Here is a 19,616-nt window from a genome sequence, read left to right as displayed (position 1 = left end):
TACCTCTTTAATTCCAGCAATTACTCTATTTTCTGATAGCGTTCTGAATAGAAAGGAGCTGAGTGTACTGAGCCAGGGGCTTTCCTGTCCTAAGCTTCTGAAAGGTGTCTGCCTACGTGCTTTTATGACCCCAGAGATGCTTTGCCCTCCAATGTGATAGTGTAATTTTGTGTTTCTTAAAAGCAAATTTCTAATTGATCAAAGGAAGAGTGAAATGAAAAGAGTGGTTGAGAAGATGAGAAAAGGTTATTGTGATCGCTCCGTAGGTGAAGACCACATTATTATTACTCTCACAAATTGCACTGTGTCATGTTTTCAATAGCAGAAGGTCAAGTTGAGCCCAGGGATAGAAGTGAGAGAACAAATATAAACAATAAAAGCAAAGAGACCCGAATGTCTATGAAATGGAGTATTTGAGCTCATTATTCTGTGGAACGTGTGTCAGTACTGCTGCAAAAAGGTCTCCATATAGCGACTTCAAAGTGTAGCTGCTGGGTATAGGTGGGCTGGGTGTGAGGTGTGATGCTAGAAGCAAGTAGAGACCAAAGTGGCAGAGGGTGCTGTAATGCATTGATCACACAGACACGATCCTATGCGACCCTACAGACCCTCTGCTCCTGAGGCAGCCAGACCCCAAGGGCCTTGGCCAAGTCTTTATGAAGACAATAAAAGATTTTCCCCCTGTCTTTAGCAATCTCCAGTTCAAACTGTTGGAGGTTTCACGTAAGCATGCAGAAATTTATTTGCACCGTGGTGGTGTCTTAGACCTTACGGCTTTCGCAGCGGTTGGGTGGCGAGAGGGCACGTGGTTATAAGGACACAGTGAGCTGTGCACATTATGTTTGTAATTTCTAGTATAGCAAACTCTGTCTTTAGTTAACGTAGTGATATTTCAGAGCTGCCTTATCACAGTTTCTCTGTGTTCTTGGAAACAAGTGAAAAGAGCAATATGACTGTTGCCTTTTGCCTTGGATTGCACTGTAGATGGCACTGTGAAACAATGATTTCAGTAACGAAGATCTATTTCATAGCACCATTCCAGACGTTAATTGCAGTGTAATATGGCTTTCTTTCTAGGTCCCCAAAGTGAGGAAAAATTCTGAAATGCAGAAAGGCTTATTTGCTGCCGCAAATGGGAATCTGGAATAACTATGAAAAACACACTGAAATAATTGTGTTTGACTGGAACAAAATTCTTGCAAAGTCCCCAAGGTAAGAGCACTTTTTATCTTTCAAATGACACTGAAGATTTGCTGTTCTGGTTAGCAACGATATCCACTTGAATCCAACAGAGAATGAAGGCTTGACATTTTTGAAAGTGGCAGCCCACTGACGCTGAAGGGCTTAGCACCCCTTGCTGCATCTGTCTGCCAAATTTCATTTTTTCCCTGCCTTTTTAACGATCCCCTTGTATTTCTTTATATCAGTGGGCTGAAGACTGGTGTCCTGTCTACCTGCAAGGCAGAGTAAAGTCTGCAAATGTTCTGTCATTGTAATGGCACTGGATGCTTTTAGCAGCCTTTCAGTTTGGATATAACTAAGTCAATGCTTTGTAGTGATACACTTATTCCTGGACTTGAATATACTTACAGAGGGGTAACATTACCCTGTTGACCTGATGAAACCTGGTTTCACATTCCCTGTCTAACATCACAGCCATGGCTTCAAAAGAGTCAAACTCATAATCTGGGAAAGGTCAGCGCACAACCATTTCCACCGAGACCAGCTTTGCTCCTGCACTGGGAATGGTGGGAACGCCTGGGTTCACTTACATGCTGAAACAGCAGCTTTTGAGCATGGGGTGCATGATTTGGGACTAAATGCCTGTCCCTTCCATCAACTCACACCAGAAAGGGCATGCTCAAAATGTCTGATCTGTAGTATTTAATTCTAAGCGTTAAATCCTGCTTTCAGTCACACCTCAGGAAGCTTGAAGGAAAGTCCTTGTCTTCAGTGTGGTACCACAGAGTGACACCAGAGCTGATATCTCTGATACTTGGATCAGATTCCTGTGTTTGCATTTAGGGCAACACAGGGATGGTATGGCAAGACAAACAGATGATGGCTTCCTATTTAGTGGTAACTGGTGCATGAGGGGTAAACTGTGTCTTTCTCATGGAGAGAGCAAGAAAACTAAGGTTAAATTGAGTTCTCAAGAAAATGAGGTTCAGTTACCTGGGGAAGATTTGGGTGACTAAAATCTGAAATGGTACGTTGATTTCAAAGCCTGCTGGGCAGTTTCCTTAGGCTGGTATTGGATCAACAGCAATAATAACATTTATGCTGGTTTCACAGTGACTCAATCCCATTAGCTGCAGTAGCATTATGTGGCTCAGATGGGTGCAAGAGGTGAATTATGTCCATGCTTATTAGCTGAAGTGTAGCTGCTCTGAATTAGCCTGGGAGTGCTCTATAAGAGGATACTTGTAAGGTAGGCAAGGACCAGTGACATCTTTATCTTCTGGGCTTGATTCATGCTTGCAGAAGACTCCTATATACTGCTGCAAAAGAGCCTCAGTGTGTTTCTTCTTGTACTGGTTCATTTGCATTCAGGGTGGCAATGTATTGGGCTCGAGCCAGAGCACCTTCTTAATGCAAGGAAAGGTACCTTTTTGCCAAATCAGTCCTTAAAGTGCAGCTTCTTTACGTATATTTTTTTTTTCTTAAATCTGTAGACATGGTGAGTTATTTTTTAACAATATTTGTGTAGCTTTTTAAAAAAGTTTGTAGGCTGGAGTAAAGTCTACAAGGACAGCTGAAGGTGCTGGGTTTTTCACCAATGTATTTTTTTCTAAAGTGTAAAAAGTGTTTGTTGCTAAAATATATTTACATGTAACAGGCTTTTTGGTCTCTTAACTTTTGATATTAATAAGTGCATTTGTGATTTGTTTGGGCTTTATCAACGTTTCCATTCATACACGATGAGAGAACAAAATTGTTTTGTGATGTGTGAAAGGGAAAATTATGCAAGAGCTTTTAAATGAGAAAACATGGGGTCTGTTTTGGTTTCATTTGTAGATGGTTATCAAATTTAAACCAGGATCCAAGTACTTTACCTGGCTTTGACAGTAGAGCTGTCTAAGGCATGAAGATTTTTTTTGTTCATTTGGTTTTTTTTTAAACTATCAGTCTATTCAGTGCTTGAATATTGGGTAAGCTGAAGAGTCTCAGGTATTTTAAAGGTATACAGATAAACAAATTATTTAGAAAATACTTGGAAGAATCAGAACTGGAATCTGCAGGGGAAAGGAGTTCTCAAAGGACTTTTTGGTGCAAATAAGTATGCTTATGATAGGCTTGCCCAAATCCCAGCATGCTGATTAACTGCAGACAAACGTCACTGCTATGAAAGCAGTATTTCATTCAATTTATGCAAATCTATAAATTGCCTTTAATTAATTTGATGTAGTCCTGCTTACAACATTTGCTGAATGTGTGGAACCTTGTATCTAAGGGTTCAACTGCATAATGCCCACTTATGTATCGCATGAGTAATAAATCACCATAACTGAGTTTAAGAAAATGATTAGATTACCTTTCTGTATGATGAATGGCATAACATAAGCTATTGAGGGATTTAATTGTAGATATTTGCAGCAAAACTACTGAGGGTTTTGTGATCTTAGTGCTCATACTAACATGAATAAGACTAACAACATCCGCCACCTTTAGAACAAATGTTTTCTGAGCTGTAGTTTCTAACACCCTGGCAGAGCAGTGAGTCCTCGCATATTTGACCGAGGTGCTGGTTTCATGAGTGTTTAACCCTCAGCAAACTTATTGATCTCCAGGAAAGCTAGCAGATGTGTGCTTGGGAGATCCAGCCAATTCATGTGCATGGCTACGTGGGAGTTGGTAGCTTTAGCAAGTATGTCCTGAGAAGTATTGAGTAAAAAGGACATTTTTCTGTGATGTTTCTATGAATTTGAGGCAGGTGCAGTTTAAAAATAGTAGCATGACTTATAAATATGTATATTTAAATTTGAGTGTGGCTGGATCTTAATGCAAAAAACCCCCAAGCCAACCCCTTATCTCAGATTCATAGAAATGTATTGCACTCATAATGTGTTATTACAAATACGTGTTTGTGGGTAATATGATGCGTGATAGCTGTTGCATTGTTTCTAATTATAAAACATGCTTAACAAGGAATTGATCCCAACCAAACCATGAATATGATTTTGTCAGTGTTGCCTTGTAATAAGCCATATTAGTTATTCTTCAGCATCTTTTCAGCTTTTCCTTCCCTGCATCATTTTTATGTTATTCCCTACTCACATTGTTCTTTCACTCAACTGCTTCCTTTTCTGCCTCCAGGATGAGATTCTGTGCCAAATCAATGCTTCTATCCGACTGGCTCTTTCTGGTCTATGTGCTAATGGTCTGCTGTAAATTGTTGTCCGCCTCTAGCCACCATCCCCGGGGGCACACAGGTAGGAGCTTTTAAACTCATTATGTGCTACTGAGACCAATTAATACCACTCACAGAATGTTACAGCCCACTTTTTAGCAATGGATAATTGATGAGGCTGTTGACAGCATGTTATAATCAGTGCAATGGGTTAAAAATACAACAACATCAAGAAAAAATGAGTTATTGTAAATGTCATGTCTTTTCTCTAGTAATTTAATGTACTGAACCTCACCAAACAGTTTTTGGAGTGACTTCATGACTGCTAGGACCTTGGGATTTGTTTGTGTCCTTTTGCTTTATCCTTATCCAAAGTTACTCTGAAATATATCTTCATCTTCTCCCTTATAATCCAGTTGTTATCAAGTGACTTTGCAACAGTAACATTGGCTTTGGTGGGCAATAGATCAAAGCACTCAGACTGATGTTAGCCAGTTCTTTCACTAAGTAGCACAAATACTGGACTGTGGTTTAGTTCAGCTTGTAGCATGCTCCTTCTTTTCCTAACCTCCATAGTGAGGCAAACAGAAAGATATTGCATTTAAGAGGATGCACTATTGTAGCAGGGTGTATCTACAGGGCACAATGTAGGATCTTCTTATAAATAACAGAAATAGCTCAGAACAATCTGGGCTGGCTTCATGAAGAGATACCAGACTGGATCTTTGAAGCAACATCTCTGTGCTAGGATCATGCAGACACATCAGCTTGAAAGCAGAAAGAAATATAGATGTACTAATGCTAATGCAACGATATCAGTGCAAGTCCTAAAACTGGATAGCTGAGTTAGCCCTATGTCACATTTGATCCCAGAAGAGAGAGAGGTAAGTTAACAAAATACCACCTGTGAGCTCTGCTTTTTAGGAGAGGTCAAAAGCCTGGCTGCGACACCATGATGAGATGGCTGCATTCTCAGTACCATAGTTATCTTCATGTTGGCTTGGGGATTTCTGCAAGTGTTGCTATTTGTGATGTAGTCTCATTCTTAAACTAGGTGTAATGCCTTAAATCCATATCTAATGTTCTTAACTCTGAGCCAGACTCTTGTGGGTCCAGGTCTAATGTTTGCATCTACTTCAGCTCAGCAGTAGGAAGCAGGGATGCATTTGTTAGAGGCTCCATCCCCCAGATGAGACAACCTATTGCTCTCTTTCCTGGCTGCTTCTGGTGATTGTCTACATAGGAGCTGAAGGCTCCTCATGCACTTGCCAAAATCTCTTCAGTCCTGGCAAGCAGGACTGTGACCTGCGTATAGCTGCTGTGTCTATCTACATGCTCTCAGCACATCAGCACCGTGTGTGCCTAAAAGCTACACAAAACACCTCCGTGCCTTGCCCCATGACCAGCTTTGTGTTCCCTGGTGCTGTGCAGCACTCACAGGTGTTTGCCATAAAATGCAGTCACAGGTTATGGAGAATAACTGCCACGTTGCAGCAAAAGCCCATAAAGTGATTCCAGTGAATATGGTGTTAGAGAATAATCCGTATTACCACTTTGCAGGTAGCTGTTATGGAAACTAATTGAAGCACTTCAATGAGGAAGGGGGTCTATGCGCAACTGCAAGTTGATTAGGCCCTCTTGACCTTTCCTGTAAACAACTGCTGCTTAGCAGAGCATTTCAGAGCTGACTATGCAGCAAAACCTGGAGAACAGCCTTCTGTAGCTTTTGTCATTCAGCGAAGTCTTGTAAAAAGAAATGTTATTTTTGTCTTTTAAAGATGCACTTTGCATGTGTACCTGAGGGAAATACCTGTAATAAGACAGTAGTGATCCTGTGTTGTGGGCTCGTATGATGAACACTCATTATGTGTTCTGTAAATTATGACGATCTTTTTAACATAGCATTTTGGAATGCTTGCCTGCATACTTTTAAATGACACTAAGAATTCTTTCCCCTGTATCAAAGAGGTACTGCAAAACAGAATCACGCTGCTCAACTGTTAAGCAAATTTGCGTACAGTGCTTTCTCTGGTAGGCTAAAGAAAGGTTCTGCTCTTCATGAATCAGATGTTTGGTCAGATGATGGAGCTCTTTTTCAAATAGACACCCTTGAAGCTGGAGCCTTCATGCACCATTTTGGACTGGGGTGTCATATTCTTTCCCAGACATGAGTTTCTCTTATGTGTACACTGAAGTGACCCCCATCCTGCTTTATGATTCCATGTAGCAGGTGAAATGGTCACCCCAGTTTTGATTCTCTAGCTCCCCGTGTCTGATGTCTGGCACCACAGAGCATTTAGAGGCCTTGGGGGGACTCTCCTCAAGGGGCCTGCGTTTCCCAGCCTCAACTTATCTTTGCTGTTTGATACAACACCTAGATCGACCTTCTAATGTATGGTCAGATCTGTGATGGAATCTGATATGTGAGCAAGACAATGCCTTGTTCATCAGGAAAGCAAATAATTTAGAACTTGTAGTGTAGCCCATTTTGTGGAAAACAAATAATTAGCCTCGTTTGTTTAATACAAATTAGCATGTTCTTGGATGGAAATTGAGATAAAATTTTTGCAGTCAATAGACAACATGAACATTTTTCAAAGTAGCTGAATGCACATTAGAGGGATGAATTCAAGCTTTGGATTTGGCAAAGGCTTTGTCCTATGTCCCTTAGGTCAAGCATCTGTAACCTGACAGGTATGTACTGAGGTGGGAAATAGATGCTGTTTCTCAGGCATGAGGTGCCTAGCCTGGAATGCTGTAGGAGAAGCTGTTTTGTAAGAGCATACTGTGTCTGCTCCTCAAAATCAATGTGTTTCAAGCTATGTACTTGACATCACTAGTCATTTTTGAAAAAATGCTTACTTGTCAAAGCTAAGAAAGTTTATTAACCAAGAGTAGACAATAGAATTTAAGATGAAAAGTGGGAATTGACTTTTTTCTTTTCAAAATACTGCCATTTTTAAGGAGCCTGATGCGGGAAAAGACAATTATTGACTTTGACCATGTTAGTTGGTGCCTGAAAGAATGACATTCGACAGCTGTCTCTGCAGTATTCAGACAGGAACAGAGACTAGATCTTTAAGGACCCAATAACCACCCTGTTTCTGAAAAGTGGGAGAGAATGCCATTGAGCAATCCCTTTGACAAAAAGGGCTTCTTCACTGTAATAAAGTGTAAGACAGACCTGGTTCTTCCTTTTGTTCTGCAAAATATTCACCACCATCAAAAAACTGTTAGTAGAGAAAAAGGCTGTTCAATCTAGCAAGCCAGTCCTGCCATTGCTTTGAAGCAGTTTGGATCTTCAGCCCAGCTTGGAGGCCGCAGACTATTTTTCATTCGAACGCTGTAATTGCTTTGACTGGCAGAGTTAACTAGGCAAAAGGTAGAGGAGAAATGTTCCTTCTCATTACCATTAGATCACTGAAGTTGCTGCTTATGCAGATTATTTCAGCAGGCTCCCTGTACATCTATGTAGAGCAGACACTTCAGAATATTCATCTGACTTTGTTGCTCTGAATTACCCTTCTGAAGAGTTTGTCTTTTGCAGTGACAATAGCTGAGGGAAGCGTAAGCACAACCTTACTACAGCTATTTAAAATTGGGCAGTATTTCAGGCTCCCAGAGTACCTAACTGATACTGATATAACTATCAATTCCATGCTGTGCTGAATGAAGCAACACACATTTAGTACCAGAAAAGATTTGTTTTCACCTCAGTGCTATAAGTCAGGATCCACAAATGATGAAGCATTGAAAAGACACTTCCTCAGGTCACCTCACGTAGGGGCTGGACTTGCAGACCATTAATTGCTATAGCCAGCTGAGCAGTTTCTATCATGAATTGCCAATGCAGCTTGGCTTTTTTGAGTCTGCTGTGTTTTATTTTTATGTGATGATGCTCACCTGAAATGCTTCCAGCCTCCTCCTGCTTGCTGAAGGGTCTAGATTTTTGGAAAGTCCATTATTATTAACATGCCCAGAAACCATATATTTAATAAACATCTGTAGCTTAAAGCAGGGCCAAATTTGTCTCTGAATTGTCTTACACAGTCCACGTTTTCTCTTTTCTTTGTGCTTTCAAGTGAAGACTTCAGTGGTAGCCCTAATGGTTTGCTTGCTTCCAGTAGCTGCGTGATGATGCAGATCATAGGGATAAATCACTGTGTGTGAGTGCACTGCGACAGCTTGGTCTTTTAGCCAACTGAAGGAATAAGTAGCAACTTCTTTTCATGGAGTTTATTCCTTGTTGCGTGGCAGACAGTTTTATTTACAGGGTTGTCAGATGTTAAATGGGAGAAGTCTTGTTAAAAACAGCAGTGGCAAGCAAATATGCATGACCGTAGAGATGGGGAAGTGGGTTCGAGAGGGAGTTATCACCAGCCTGAGCTGTTGTAAACTCTATATCTTTGCTTAGTGAAATGCAGCTGAAAATTTGTAATTTGCTACCCGGCATCTTAGATGTGATCTCCAGCAACCAGGATGCTGGTTTTCAGAGGACTGCTGATTTCCATCAGGTGTGAGAGATGAGCTTCTTTTGTAGACTCTGCTGAGCAGGGCCTGAACTGGGACCTGAGATAATTTTCTGGGATTCCATGAGTGTTCTTTGTTTTCTTCTGAATGATGCTTCAACAGGGAAAGACAGATGTATGGAAAGGCTTGGCTTGTGTAGGAGCAATCTGAGTGAATAATGCAGAATTGTGCTTGATACAGAAGAGAAAGACTCTCCTCGCTGCTGCTCCCTTTCTGCCCGTGGAAAGCAGTCTTTTTCAGAATGCATCTGTCTCTTCTTTTTTTTGTCCTTCTTTGGTTGCCCTCTGAAGAGTTGCTGGTCTAACCCATCAGTGGGATGGTCAAAGTCACTTGTTTGTCACAGAAACAGACCTCCTGTCATTTGGGAATGGTATTGTATGTCCATGGACCTGAGGCAAAAATCTGCCCTTGATGGACAGCAAACCAGACCGGCTGAAGGCAGTACAGAGGGTATGTGTTGAACTAGGTGTTTAATAATACTTTTCTGTGTCCCAAACAGCAAAGAGAAGTCAGTACCCTGAAGGAGTGGAAGAATCCCTCCCCAAACCTAGTGACCTCTCTAACACACTCGGCAAGTACGTGCTTCACTGCCCTCTACTAGGTAGCGAGAGAGGAATAGCAGTCTATGATAGGTAAAACCTTGATGAGTTGTCAGCGTGGGGTGAGCTCTTGGTAAAGCAGGTGTCAGGTGAAAAAGACATGAACATCACAGTTCATCTGAAGGATGAATAAGGGATTCAGTGATGCTGTTGGACTGGACTCGTGGGCTGAGTGGCAGGTGGGCTTAAATGATGCTGGGAACATCCCAGCAGAAGGTTGCTCCTTTCTGCACAAAATAGCAATGTGCTGAGGCATGTATTGGACATTGTTTTGGTCTGCAGGACCCTCTGAGTCTGCTCTGCTTTTTTTTTTTTTTTTAAACTCTGAATGTGAAACGTCACTGTCAGCTGGGATTCAGACCTGTTAATACCTCTTGATCATGCTTTTGGTTTCAGGTGGTCTGGTAGCAGACTGGATTGTTCCGCATCAATTGCAGTTTTTCACAACTTTAAGTACTTTGTGGACAGAATCCTGTCCCCATTGGAGTCAGGGGAAAAATTCCTCCCTTACACAGGCTCCAGGACTACATCTACTTAAGTGAAGGCTGTGTGTCTGAAAAATGCAGTGTTATATTAGAAATATTGCTACTTTCAAGGAAAAAGGGAAAACCCAGGCTCCTTGTTCTCCCCTTATTTTTGGGTTGGAGGGTAATTCTTCCTAGCGGTGCTGTCTGGTTGCCCTGGGCATGGTTCCTGGTTCCAGCAGAGGGCCCTGCAAGGCCGCCAAAGGGGCTCCAGCACACAGCAGCAGACAGGCACCGCGCTTGCTTTCTTGTGATTTAAATCATAACTGTGCATTTTACTAATTAGAATTATGAGTCCTTTTGTATTTCAACGGGTCAGACATGGTTAGTGCACAATAAGTTTTAGCCCTTTATTCTGTTTAACTCCTTTTATGTCTTAATGTTTTATTCAGTGTGTTATTTATGTGTTTTATTATCCAGCTTCTAAATATAGGGTAGCTACAATATACAGCCTTGGCGGTAATCTCTTCAAGTAATAAGGTAGGGAAAACTATTCAGTTGAGCAATAGGTTCCCTTTAAGACAAAAAGGAGCAGAGTTCGCTGCATGAAGTTTGCTGGTATATTTATTTTTGAGAGGAAAAAAGAGGAAGAAATACTTCTTATTTTCCTGTTTTTCCTTATATAACAGTGGGAACTTCGAATCTATATGGCAGATTTTGACGACGACTTCAATTTGGATGCATAGCTATGTTACCAGTAAGGAGTACGGTGTTAGTTTAGTCTTCTGTAGAACTCTCATTTAATATGTAAATGGCCAAGTTCAGTGTATCCATCTGTATAGCAGGAGGCTGAAACCAAGCTCCTTCCTGCAATATGAAAGTGACCTTATTTTAAAGCCATTGGGGAAAGCCTGTGAAAATACTGTCTTTATTTTATTCGTTTTACATTGACAGCATCATTTTTTATATAGCTGCTATCTGCAATAAATGATAATCTTTACATTCCATTGACCAAAATTCTAACCAAGAAAGCTTTCTTTGCTCTTTGCCTTTTTTTAATCTACTTCTCCCAAACTTAGAACTCATAAAAAAGATTGTATTGCAAATGGGTAGGCTTGTGCTAATGCAGGGAGAAAGAAATGGTTGGATAAGTGAAAATCCACAAATAGGATGGAAAGCATCTTGTCCTCAATGTTAATTTGGGTGAAGTGATGCAACCAAAAGTAGAACATGTTCTACTTAGGAGCTCTGCTCTGGGTTTACATAGAGGTCAACACGCTAAGTCCTTGGTAGGATGGATGCTTGAGTGATGAAGGCAATAGATTGAAATGTAAAGGACTTGCATTGAATTCTTTGCTCTGAAATGATTAAAAGACCTGCCTAAGATGAAGTCCTGACCCAGCTGAAGTGGGAGTTTGTGATTCTTCTGTGATTTACTTTCCAGCCTGCTCTGAATGTGTCATATGGTTTTTGGTCCCAGCAGAAAAGTTAGACTTCATAGTTATGATTTTATTAACCCTTAAGCCAGTCATTCTTACAGAATACATCATTCAGTGTTTTGCAAATCACTGCCATTTTGAGGGATGGAAATTGCTTTAGGGCCTGTTCTACTATTGATCGACATGTCTGTGCTTACTGCATGGGCTGCATTGCCCCAGCCTTGCAATTACATTAACTGTAATAGCAGCACAGAGCCTATCCCAAACTTAAAGTCCCATTTTAATGTAACTGTAAGGCCTTGTGCTACTGGAGAGTTTCATCCCAAATGAGTGACTGCACAGGCTTGTATAAAAGTCCATGGAAATGGATAGCACTTTCTGTTGATTTGGGGGTTTAGACTTAGTGTCTATTTTTTCTGTGCTGCCAGGTGAAGGGTGATTCCGAAGCAGGCTAGGACATGCTGACCCTCCATGCTGACTTCCATTTGCCCATGATTTTGGCTGTAGGTGGGTACAAAATATTCACCCTGCATTTAAGAGCAGGAAATGAGTTATCATACTTGGCTGTAGCATCAGACATGCCCCAACTGTGCCTTGTCTGCTCAGACCGCATGAGGAAGTGCTCAGCTCTGCTCTTGTGCCAATCATGGTATTTTCCCCTCACAGACAGCTGCCCCTTGATGTTAGTTTGAAAGTTTACGGTGTTGATGTCTGGTTTCAAGGACATGTTTGAGCAAGCATTTTTTCTTGGAAACCAGAAAATGTTTAATTAATAATGGAAGAACCTGGAGATGGATTTTTTTTTTTTTTTTTAAACTAACATTTAAGTGTTTTGTGTTTTGTTGGTGGAGCACCTCCAGGTTGCTGCTGATAGCCCTTTGCTGCAGCTGTCTGTTTTTCAGTGTTTGGCAGCATTCTTGCATTCCTTCAGGAGAGTGACAACTGGTAGAGGACAATGGATTCTAAATCAGGAGATTAAAGATGTCTTGTAGGGTTCAGCAGGGTAATCTCTCCTCATCAGCCTGGAGATGCTATCCATCAGCACAGGAGTGGAGACTACACCTGACATTCATTATCTTTCAGGATGGCAATCTTTAACGATACCCTGCAAATGACAGAAGTTATGAGTAGAAAATTCTAGGATCAACGGTTCTATTGCTTAGTGTTTGGCCTGCCTTTATTTTTTTTCTGTCTTTCTTTGTTTCCACTTTTGTTTCTCTGATGGACAGCATCCATATGCCTTGCGGTCCAGTGATGGTCACTATTCTTTTGATTTACATTGTTGTTTAAAGCAATAATGACCGGATAAGTGCGAGGCAGGATTTCTCTTAGCATTATTTACTGCTTGCATCTTCCTGATATCAGTTCTTCCATTAGTTTTACACATGTGTTTCCTTAAAGTAGCATCCTAAGATGCAGTGAAGATTTTGGAATAAACAGATTTCTTTTACTGCCTTTTTTTTGCACAGAGACAAATTGTTGCAAACTAGCTTGGTGTGTTATACTTCTGGGGTGGAATGGCAGGGTCTGTGTGTAACATCATGATTGTGTTAACAGGTGTTTGTAGGGTGTTGCATGTAGCTGATTTTAGTTTCATGTTGGCTGTTGATGCCTGAGAGCAAAAATGAAACTAAGCAATTGTAAAGCAAAAATTTAAATGTATCAAGGTAGTATTTCCTATGCATCTTATTTTCCAGTTGGGTGAAAAAGGTTAGAGTATGTCTTGTGCTCTGTCTATCCTTTCCTCTATAGCTCCCTTTTTCCTTGGGAAACTTCCTTCTACCTAGCAGGAAATAAAAGTTGATAGAGAGCACGCTGACCTTCCTCCTTTGTGCTGCCCCCGGATTGTCACTAGACGGGACATGAAGATGAGGGGGTTCAAGGGCTCTAAGGTGGCGTTAGCCTGCTTGGTTAGAGCACAAGTGTCCTTCAGCAACAAACAGCGCAAAAGGGGAGAGAAGAACAGTCCCTCATTCATACCTTTGTAAGGTACCAGATTAGATTCAGTGCTCTTCCTAATCCAATGCACAACACAATGAAAGACAAAATCTCTTGAAAAAGAGCATGGAAATATCAGTTTTCCCTATAAATACATATTTACAGCTCTTTTATACTATGTGCCATACAATTTGAAAGTATCAAGGCTTTCTGACACATTCCCCCCCATCCCAATGATATAATTTGCACAGTCTGGTGATATAATAAAAAGTATATTGAGGCACTGGAAGTTATGGAACCAGATTATTGCATTTCATGAATAAGCAATAATTGTGCAAACACTCTGTACCTGCCCCCCCCCTTTAAAAAATAAAAAAATGAGGCACAAGAAATAACTAGTCACCCACAGGAATGGTGTCTGTCCTCTTATGGCTTACCATTTCGAGGAGATGCCCTTTGCAGAGGAAATCAAACAGGAAGATCTTAGGCTATATTGTCACTGATGTTTGTTGCCACTCCTGAGTATTCTTAGATTGTCTTTAGAAAATATAACTTACTGAAAGTATGAAAATCAAGTTACAGTATAATTTGAAAAAAGTGCAAATTATGTCAGTTGGCATAAATTACCCTAGCAACATGAGTGTCTGGCCCAAATTGTGGATATGCTAATGATTTCTGTCTATTGAGTCCTTTCAGCAGATGCTGGTATACTTCCAACTGAAAAAAAAAAAAAACCAAAAAAACAAACGAAAACAAAAAAACCCCAAACCTAAATCAACTGAAATCTCTCATCTGAAACAGTTTGAATGTAGAAGGAGGTCCCCACTGTTCTGTAGGTGCACCCTGTTGGAATTAGCACTGTTGGGTCACTGAGGAATTAAAATGTAACTGATATTTTTATTTTCAGTGTTTCTAAATGCATCTTGCTTAAAAAGTAAAAAGAAGCCTGATTGCACTGGAAGTTGCCTTTTAGGACTGACACTTGCTTGACTGTGTGTCCAAATGAGTTGTCTGTTTTGGGAGTGCCCACTCAGAGTTTAATAATTCACTTGCATTGAGTGATTTTTTTTTCAGGTTTTGTTCTATTTCCAAGGTTTCCGAAATGGGGGGGGAACAACATAGTGGATTTTGCTATCAGACCTATGCTCATTTTTTTTCATTGTTTGAACTACATAGGAAAAAGCACCACTTTGACATTTAATTTGGAAATACTGTGCAGGTGTGCTATTCACACCCCCCCCCACCCCCACCCCCCATACACTAATTTTACTGGAAATACAAAAACCCCAAAACTTTGTGTCGATGTTCTTTAGAAATGGAGTAAAATTGCTGCCCTCGGCAAAATGCAATTTACTGCAAGGGATGCCACAGTCCCCAAACAAGGAGCCAAGATAATTAGTCTACAACTGACAAATAAGTCTGCTATGCTAATGTAAAGAAACATCCTTTTTTTCGGAGTGTATCACATGGTAGTTTGTGCCAAGCTAGAGAGAAAAGAGAGTTTACTCTGAAAATATGTCCTCTTCTGGGGGAACAAATCTAATCTAACAGTGACTATGGAAAGCATTTTCTTGACCCTTCCCCCTCATCAAGGCATTTGGATTAACTGAATTCTGGATCAGAACCAAGGCCTGAGTAGGGTTTTTTGCAAAATCATTTCCACTTTTCTTTCAGCTGTAGCAAGAACTGCATCAAAACAGCATTAAAAAGAGCTATGGCTGCAGAATGACAAGTTTACCAGAGAGATAAAGGTGACCCAGCATTCTCTCTGTATTGCCTCGCAACAAAAGAGAAGGGTCTTTGCTCCAAGTGCTTCAGTCTAAATAAACAGTGATACACTGGAGTAACTCTACTCTGGCAGCCAGACTTGCTGAAATCAAAGCAATACAAGGTGTTTGTCAGTAGAACATGAAGTGCTTTACAAATGAAGTGTGATTATTCTCATTTAACAGATGGGGGGCTGAAACATGCATGTATGCATGGTGAATGCTTCCAGGTCTTGGGAACAAATTGGGCTCAGTTGCAGAACAGTGCCAGAGATTATATTTAGATTGCCTTGCCTGGGACTTGGCGGCTGGGCTACTCTTTATGCAAACAACACAGAGCAGTACTTAAATACCATCATTGCACTGGGCTGGCCAGCAACAGTGAAGGTATACACCTATCAAAGCTGACAAGTGACCAGTAAGCTCCTTCCCAAATTTATTTGCCATATTTCCTAGTCCAGAGTCCATTAGCTGAGTTGGTCAAAAGGCCATGCAAAGAAATGGGATTTTTAAATTATTATTAACATTTTGAATTGAATGCTAAATACTTTATTCTTACAGTTATTAAGTTTTGCTCACTATATTTTTTTATGGAGTATGACATGGGCTTTCAGTCTGAGAGACCATTCAGGTTAGCTCAGTTGGTTAGAACATGGTGCTAATAATGCCAAGGTCACAGGTTCAATCCCTGCTCACTGCAGGGGGGTTGGGCTCGATGATCTCTCAAGGTCCCTTCCAACCCAAAGCATTCGATGAATCTGTGATCTGTTAGATAATAAACGGCATTAGCAAGGTCATTCCTTGACCAAGGGAAAACTGCATATTGTGAAATGATAAATTCAGTCAGGGGACACGCAATGGGGAGATGTCTGTTTTGTGGCAGCCTCAGCAGATGGTTGTAAAGAGACAATGGATGTTGCTAATTGCCTCTGCTCTTACGTTAGCATGTGCACTACGAACTGGTTTGCCACTTGCCTGTGGGGATGGGGGAGCGAAGAAGTGGGGTCCTTCTGTCTCAGGCAAGTGAGGTGATAATACAGTCATTGCGTACCAATAGCCTGATACTCATTTATCGCAGAAGTCGGTGCAAAGCACAGGTAACACTAAGGTAACTAGAATTGAGAGACAGTACGTACTGACCTCTGGCAGAGAAGGGTATGACCACCCCTTCAGTAATATCATGATGGCTCCTTGCTAAATCACACAGTGCTAGCTGAGTGAGGAGGAGTGGGGGGAGGAAGCATCATTGTGCCCTGCTCGGATACCCTGTGAGAGATGCAGTGACTGTGACACTTAGGTGACAAGACTGCCTCTCCATTCACTATGTAGAAAGCCAGAATGCCAGGGCCCCTCTTAAACTTAGGTCCTCCAGCAGTTGTGATGGATCAGGTTGCGCCCATCTTAGGAGGTGCCAACAGCACTCTGGCACTGCCCCATTGAAATGACTCATTGATAGCATCACTCCTCAGGGCATGCAGACCACCGAGCTTCTCCAGGGGCAAGGGCAGTACCATTCCTCACCACCATTTGGCCAACCTCAGTTGTAGAAGCCTTAAAAATACAACCAAGTCCTAAGACAGAACTAGGATATGTAACATTCTTGTTCCCACAAAACAATAAGCTGTTTTTAGTGAGACACTATTCTTTCCCTGTAAAGTTGGAGTGACTGCTTAGTTGAAGAATGAGATTACAGGCTTAAATAAAAGAAAAGGTGTGAAAGCACAGGGTAAGAAGCATGAAAGGAAGATGCAGATTGCTGGAACTATCTGGGTGCTGTGGTGTGTTTAGAGGTCTGTGTTTTAACAGATGAGTTACACTAGCATGTGAGTATGTATTTCAGATCTTAATTCCATTTTGTGTTAATGGATTTCTTAAATACCCCTGTCTTTCCATTTCCTCTTTACCTTTTTTCTCTATCTGTTTGAAAATCAATAAGCAGTATTTTTTTAAAAAAAAGTCATTGATGTTCTAACATACTGTAAATAAAGCATTAAGCAAAGAGATGAATATAAAAAGAAGACAGTATGAAATACACAAGGATAAACACTGTGCTTCGATAAGAGTGTGCGTAAAGAACAACATCCAATTGCAAAGTGCTCTCTGGGGCAATGAGAGCTACTTGTTATTTTTTGCATAAATCTGATGACTTAAGCTATCTGCTCTGTGAGAGGAAGATAATGTCAGGCTGATTGATGGAGTGAACAAGACGACAGTCTTCAAGGAAGAAGAAAGGCAGAAATCACTTTCAGTGGAGACAGGACCTCATGATGTCATTGAGCACTTGATAAGCCAATTGAAATTCAAAAATCACATTTAAATTACTGAATGATGAAATGAGAGGGAGATAAATAGGTCTGTGCTAACGATTACATATCCTCTTGACTAGAATTAGAGATTAAATAACATATTGTACATTTTCAGTTAGTTCTGCTGTCTTGTATCCAAACAAGTGTTAAAGTTTAAAACACAGTTAAGTGGTAACCTGGTAGAAATGTGCAAAGGCTGAGATTATTTTTTATGTTATGTGCTATGCAAATCTTGTCTATGCAATGTTTGTATGGGTGTGTGAATGACCAGGGCTTTAACGCTGCAGTTAATTTTTTTAAAAGGTAAATGGGCTTTTTGTGTTTTGGTATAGGGGCAAATCAAGGACATCTGTTTCCTGACAAAACATAACTATCTTAAATTAATCCTTCTGAAATTAAGCACCGAGAGGGCCCTGGTCTTGGTGTCTTGCTCAGACAGAGCTGAACAGAACATATGGCAGAAAACAAGGGCAGCTATACTTGCAGATTCTCTGTAGAAAGCTCACTTGGTGCCTGGTGTAATGTGTAGCAAGGAATCACAGGGCAGCTCTAAGTTTTGCATGTGACTCAAGTAGAATGTTACTTATAGCACCCAGGACTTGCTGGAGAGTAGAGGGGTTCTGGTTGTATCCCTGCTTTTCAGGAAGGTTAACTGCACAAGGAGGACAACGTATCAGTCTTTCCAACTGCTATGCAAATCCCAAGATAATCAAAGAGTTAGGCTGATGTGGATAAGGTCTCAGTAGTCAAAACAGATGAAATGTGAATTATGATTCTTCCATTCTGCTGATGGTGCAGTTGAATGTCAGTACTGGTAAACAGTGTTTATTATTCACCTACTTCCTCCCCTACATCAAAAAGAAAGCATCATCCCCTTCTCTGTTGACTGCTACACCACTACTGCTGTTTGGGAGACCTCTGTGTAGCAGGATTTGATGCTGTGGATTAAATGATAATTTTATGTTGCCTGTAGTAATTTTACAGGGAATATTATAAAGGTATGAAAAATATGGACATAGAGAAACAAGAGTTGGTCTCAGCAGCATCTCACAGTCTCACAAAGCAGAGTGCTGATTGTGCAGCTAGACTGCTGAGGAAAGCTTTGTCTTTTCCTCTCCTAGTCCCAAGTCAGTCCACTCCCCCCTGCTTCCCATTCTCCTTGATTTGCTGGAGGAGTTCTTGCCTATTGATGTCTTGCTGTTGAGTCCTATTAGCATCAGAAATTTATCTTCTTCATAAATTGCCCTGTAGACTGTACCCTGACAATTTGAGTTAACTTTAAATTGTTGTCACTGCCTCTGCTTCATCATCCACAAGTAATGATGTTGATAATGAAAACTTTAAGCTATCATTTACCAATTCTGAGCCCCCCTGTTATCTATAAGGGGATGCTAAGTAGATAGCAGAGTATCAGAGTCTCATTTTGCCCTACACATCTGTATTCTGAGCTCCCAAGGACTGAAATAAGGCAGACATGGCCTTTTAAAGCTAGATTTAATGAGATATTTAGATACCTATCACTGCAGATTAGCAGCCAGTAGGATTTTTCAAATGTGTGTATGCAAGGTAGTTGCTGAACTTCCATTTTAACTGCAATGAAATTTGCAGGTTGGAAGACTTGAAAGTTGTGATGGTATAAGCTGAGATCCTGCATGTTACAAAGCTCTGTGTAACCATCCCTCTGTCAGCTCCAACATCTTTAAACAGCTAAACAGCTGCAGGATTGAAGCGGATCAAGTCCATAGAGTGATTTCACAGGCAGCACCAGGAATGAGCCGGAGCAGCAGAGTGCCTCTTTTGTCCTTGTGCAGAAGGAGCAGACTGTTACAACAGTTTCTTATTCAGCACCTGTTTTATTTTACTTTCTCTGAAAACTTTTGTCTTGGATGGCATTGACAGCAAGGTGCAGAATAAGCATCAATCTGAGTGACTCAGGCTCGCCCCTTGTTAGCCATCGATCTTTACTCAAGTGCTTTCTACTCAACCTCCCCACTGGATGGCAGCAGCAGAACACATCCATATATTCCTTTTCTTTTGTCTGAGTAGTGGGACTGTCCAAGTTAGAACATATCCTCCCAGCTTTCATGTGACTTTCTCCCTACTTAATCTTCTGTTATTTGCCTCTGTATATCCAGGAGAGGCACAGCTTGGTCTTCAGGTTCCTTTTCTCACCGTGTCCAAGAATGCATGTTGCTGTACTAGATCTTCAAAAAGCTGGGGGTC

At 41.0% G+C, this 19,616-nt stretch overlaps 1 protein-coding gene across 1 annotated transcript in view; it reads left to right on the top strand.

The window, feature by feature from the left end:
* Nucleotides 1–1,132: 1,132 nt before the first annotated feature.
* The window catches only part of TAFA4 (TAFA chemokine like family member 4), a 50,117-nt gene continuing 31,633 nt past the window's right edge, over nt 1,133–19,616 (top strand). The window contains exons 1-2 of the mRNA XM_075714313.1: nt 1,133–1,212; nt 4,318–4,433. Of these exons, the coding sequence (XP_075570428.1) occupies nt 1,133–1,212; nt 4,318–4,433 (196 nt within the window). The remainder of the gene's footprint in view (nt 1,213–4,317; nt 4,434–19,616) is intronic.

The sequence above is a fragment of the Pelecanus crispus genome, chromosome 7, assembly GCF_030463565.1.
Source record: "Pelecanus crispus isolate bPelCri1 chromosome 7, bPelCri1.pri, whole genome shotgun sequence".
NCBI lineage: Eukaryota > Metazoa > Chordata > Aves > Pelecaniformes > Pelecanidae > Pelecanus > Pelecanus crispus.
Note: the sequence above shows the minus strand (reverse complement) of the source record. Positions and strands in the feature narration are given on the sequence as shown.